The sequence below is a fragment of the Scyliorhinus canicula genome, chromosome 31 (genome assembly GCF_902713615.1).
Source record: "Scyliorhinus canicula chromosome 31, sScyCan1.1, whole genome shotgun sequence".
Classification (NCBI taxonomy): domain Eukaryota; kingdom Metazoa; phylum Chordata; class Chondrichthyes; order Carcharhiniformes; family Scyliorhinidae; genus Scyliorhinus; species Scyliorhinus canicula.
The window spans coordinates 3649500-3654379 of NC_052176.1; the positions used below are offsets into that span (position 1 = coordinate 3649500).

Here is a 4880-nt window from a genome sequence, read left to right on the forward strand (position 1 = left end):
CTCTCTTCTGTGTCATGTCTTCACTCTGTCTCTCAGCTTTCTCTGTCTCTCTCGTCTCTGTCTCTCGCTCTCTGTCTTCCGCTCTCTGTCTCTCTCACTCTCTGTTCTCTCCGTGCTCTCTGTCTCTCTCGCTCTCTCTTTCCCCCTCTCTCGCTCATCGTTCTCTCGCTCTCTGTCTCTCTCGCTCTCTGTCTCTCGCTCTCTGTCTCTCCCTCCTCTGTCTCTCCCTCTCTGTCTCTCCCTCTCTGTCTCTCCCTCTCTGTCTCTCCCTCTCTGTCTCTCCCTCTCTGTCTCTCCCTCTCTGTCTCTCCCTCTCTGTCTCTCCCTCTCTGTCTCTCCCTCTCTGTCTCTCCCTCTCTGTCTCTCCCTCTCTGTCTCTCCCTCTCTGTCTCTCCCTCTCTGTCTCTCCCTCTCTGTCTCTCCCTCTCTGTCTCTCCCTCTCTGTCTCTCCCTCTCTGTCTCTCCCTCTCTGTCTCTCCCTCTCTGTCTCTCCCTCTCTGTCTCTCCCTCTCTGTCTCTCCCTCTCTGTCTCTCCGTCTCTCTCTCTCTCCGTCTCTCTCTCTCTCGTCTCTCTCTCTCTCCGTCTCTCTCTCTCTCTCCGTCTCTCTCTCTCTCTCTCTCTCTGTCTCTCTCTCGCTCTGTCTCTCTCTCGCTCTGTCTCTCTCTCGCTCTGTCTCTCTCTCGCTCTGTCTGTCTCTCGCTCTCTCTCTGTTGCTCTCTCTCTGTCTCTGTCTCTCTCTCTCTCAGTCTCTCTCTCAGTCCCTCTCTCTCAGTCTCTCTCTCTCAGTCCCTCTCTCTCAGTCCCTCTCTATCTGTCTGTCTGCGTGGAGCAGGCACCGTCTATAAAAGTCTCTGTCCCTTTGTGAAGATGCAGTTGCCTGTGGAGAGGTCACACTGTGAAATAACTGAGTTCAGCCTGGGGGTGAAATCTCCGTCCTTTCCAATCCCTGCAGTGGACGGGGTCCCCGGTATCCTGTGGACAGAGAACTCTCGTCCCCAGTGGTCAACCCTCCCTATCTCTGTAACTTCCTCCAGCCCCTACAACCCTCCCTATCTCTGTAACCTCCTCCAGCCCCCTACACCCCTCCCTATCTCTGTAACCTCCTCCAGCCCCTACAACCCTCCCTATCTCTGTAGCCTCCTCCAGTCCCTACACCACTCCCTATATCTGTAACTTCCTCCAGCCCCTACAACCCTCCCTATCTCTGTAACTTCCTCCAGCCCCTACATCCCTCCCTATCTCTGTAACTTCCTCCAGCCCCTACAACCCTCCCTATCTCTGTAACTTCCTCCAGCCCCTACAACCCTCCCTATCTCTGTAGCCTCCTCCAGTCCCTACACCACTCCCTATATCTGTAACTTCCTCCAGCCCCTACAACCCTCCCTATCTCTGTAACTTCCTCCAGCCCCTACATCCCTCCCTATCTCTGTAACTTCCTCCAGCCCCTACAACCCTCCCTATCTCTGTAACTTCCTCCAGCCCCTACAACCCTCCCTATATCTGTAACTTCCTCCAGCCCCTACATCCCTCCCTATCTCTAACCTCCTCCAGCCCCGACAACCCTCCCTATATCTGTAACCTCCTCCAGTCCCTACACCCCTCCCTATCTCTGTAACTTCCTCCAGCCCCTACATCCCTCCTTATCTCTGTAACCTCCTCCAGCCCCGACAACCCTCCCTATATCTGTAACCTCCTCCAGTCCCTACACCACTCCCTATATCTGTAACCTCCTCCAGCCCCGACAACCCTCCCTATCTCTGTAACCTCCTCCAGCCCCTCCAACCCTCCCTATCTCTGTAACCTCCTCCAGCCCCCTACAACCCTCCCTATCTCTGTAACCTCCTCCAGCCCCTACAATCCTCCCTATCTCTGTAACCTCCTCCAGCCCCGACAACCCTCCCTTTCTCTGTTACCTCCTCCAGCCCCTCCAACCCTCCCTATCTCTGTAACCTCCTCCAACCCCGACAACCCTCCCTTTCTCTGTAACCTCCTCCAGCCCCTCCAACCCTCCCTATCTCTGTAACCTCCTCCAGCCCCTACAACCCTCCCTATCTCTGTCACCCCCCTCCAGCCCCGACAACCCTCCCTATCTCTGTAACCTTCTCCAGCCCCTATAACCCTCCCTATCTCTGTAACCTCCTCCAGCCCCTACAACCCTCCCTATCTCTGTAACCTCCTCCAGCTCCTACACCCCTCCCTATCTCTGTAACCTCCTCCAGTCCCGACAACCCTCCCTATCTCTGTAACCTCCTCCAGCCCCAACCCTCCCTATCTCTGTAACCTCCTCCAGCCCCTACACCCCTCCCTATCTCTGTAACCCCCTCCAACCCCTACACCCCCTCCCTATCTCTGTAACCTCCTCCAGCCCCTACACCCCTCCCTATCTCTGTAACCTCCTCCAGCCCCAACAACCCTCCCTCTCTCTGTAACCTCCTCCAGCCCCTACACCCCTCCCTATCTCTGTAACCTCCTCCAGCTCCTACAACCCTCCCTATCTCTGTAACCTCCTCCAGCCCCTACAACCCTCCCTATCTCTGTAATCTCCTCCAGCCCCAACAACCCTCCCTATCTCTGTAACCTCCTCCAGCCCCTACAACCCTCCCTATCTCTGTAACCTCCTCCGGCCCCTACAACCCTCCCTATCTCTGTAACCTCCTCCAGCCCCTTCGCTCTCGGATCCCCCTCCTCCCTCCCTCCCAAACCTCGACTTTGTGACCCTACCCCAGCCTCCTTGACTGAACTTTTGCTTGCCTGTCCGCAACGTCTCTTCGTGGCTTTGCGGGGGGGGGGTCAGCGTTTTTGTTCTGTGACTTCCCTGTGAAACCCCTCGGTGACATTAATGAGACTCAAGGATGTGTAATTATAAATAGGTTTATGGCAGATGGGAGATTTGGTTTTGGAAGGGGGCTTCCCTCGCTTGAGGCCTAGTTTGGGTTGACGAGGGGGACTGTTTGCGCAGGCAGGTGCCATCTTTTCCACTCTTGCCACTAAGGGCAGTACGGTAGCATTGTGGTTAGCACAATTGCTTCACAGCTCCAGGGCCCCAGGTTCGATTCCCGGCTTGGGTCACAATCTGTGCGGAGTCTGCACATCCTCCCCGTGTGTGCGTGGGTTTCCTCCGGGTGCTCCGGTTTCCTCCCACTGTCCAAAGATGTGCGGGTTAGGTGGATTAGCCATGCTAAATTGTCCCTTAGTGTCTAAAATTGCCCTTAGTGTCCAAAATTGCCCTTAGTGTTGGGTGGGGTTACTGGGTTATGGGGATAGGGTGAAGGTGTTAACCTTGGGTCGGGTGCTCTTTCCAAGAGCCGGTGCAGACTCGATGGGCCGAATGGCCTCCTTCTGCACTGTGAATTCTATGAAAGGGGGAATCCAAGATAGAGTCGTGTCTGGAGGATGGGTGGGGGAGGGAAGTGTCTCGGATATTTACAAGGAGCTCATGGGGGCGGAGGTGACGCAGACTGAGGAACGGAGGCATAAATGGGAGGAGGAGTCGGGAGGGGAGGTTGGGGAAGGCCTGTGGGCGGACGCCCTGACCAGGGTCAAAGGGACTGCAACATGGACCAGGCTCGGCCTGATTCAATTTAAGGTCGTCCGCCGGGCCCACATGACAGTGTCCCGGATGAGCAGATCCTTCGGCGTAGAGGACAAGTGTGTAAAGTGTCTGGGAGGACCGGCAGACCATGTCCACATGTTTTGGGCGTGTCCAAAACTTAGGAGATACTGGCAGGGGTTCGAGGGCGTCATGTCTGGAGTATTGAACACGAGGGTGGCAATGAGTTCGGAGGTGGCGATTTTTGGGGTTGCAGAGGGCCCCCGGAAGTCTGGGGGGGGTGGGGGGGGGAGCTGAAAGAGTCCGACATTTTGGCCTTTGCTTCCCTGGTCGCCCGGAGACGGATACTTCCAGCTTGGAGGTGTGGGGGGGGGGGGGGGGGGGGGGGGGGTCAAAGACCCCGAAGTCGGAAGCCTGGCTGTCGGACATGGCGAGTTTCCTGGGCCTAGAGAAAATCAAGTTCGCCTTGAGAGGTTCGGTGTCAGGGTTCGTCCGGAGGTGGCAAACATCCATTGACTACTTTGCGGAGAATTAATCGTGAGGGGGGGGGGGGGGGTGGGGTGTTCGGGGAATGTAGTACAGGGGGTCATTTAGGCAGATCTGGGTGGGGCGGGCAATGGCTGTTGCACTACGTGCTTTGTTTACTGTACAGTCCTTTTTTTTTCTCTCGTTCTGTGATTCTACCGAGCCGAAAAATACCTCATTCAAATTGTTTACAAATCGGTTTATCTTCTCTCCCTGCAGTCAGCCACAGAAAGACAGCAGCAATCCGGGGTCGGAGGAGGAAGATTCCGAAGACGACAGCGATCTGTTTGTCAATACGAATCGGAGGAATTACGAGTATTCGGAGAGCGAGGATGAAGAGGAGGAGGGAGTTTAGACTTCGTCGTCCAAGATGGCAGCAAGCGCTCGCCCGACATTTGTCCAATCATCGATGATTTGTTTGAAGACTGTATAAGAGAGGCCATCTTTTCTCCGCAGCGCGCTGTGTACATTCCTTTGAAAGCTCCTCGGGGACTTTAATTTTTTGGGCTGCGTTTATTCCCCACCCCCAAACTCTTGTTTTTTGTTTTGAGGGGCGGGACTCGAAATTCGAAAGCTGGCTCTGGACCGGGACAGGGGCACACTCCAGACCGGAATGGGGAAACGTGACTGCCGCCGGGTGGAGGATTGATCGAGCCCCTGTGCCGCCCCACCCAGTCGATCAGCCCGAGGCTTTCTTCCCCCGCCCTTTTTGCTGAGCGTTGCCCTCCAGTAAACACACCGGGAAGAGGGGATGTGTGAGAGAGAATACTGTTTCTGTGTAAATAAAATTGAGTAGTAATGGAA

At 55.5% G+C, this 4880-nt stretch overlaps 1 protein-coding gene across 1 annotated transcript in view; it reads left to right on the forward strand.

Annotated features, from left to right (window-relative positions):
• The window catches only part of eif1ad (eukaryotic translation initiation factor 1A domain containing), a 12069-nt gene extending 7189 nt beyond the window's left edge, over positions 1-4880 (forward strand). The window contains exon 5 of the mRNA XM_038787490.1: positions 4296-4880. Coding sequence (XP_038643418.1) covers positions 4296-4431 — 136 coding nt within the window. The 3' untranslated portion in view covers positions 4432-4880. The remainder of the gene's footprint in view (positions 1-4295) is intronic.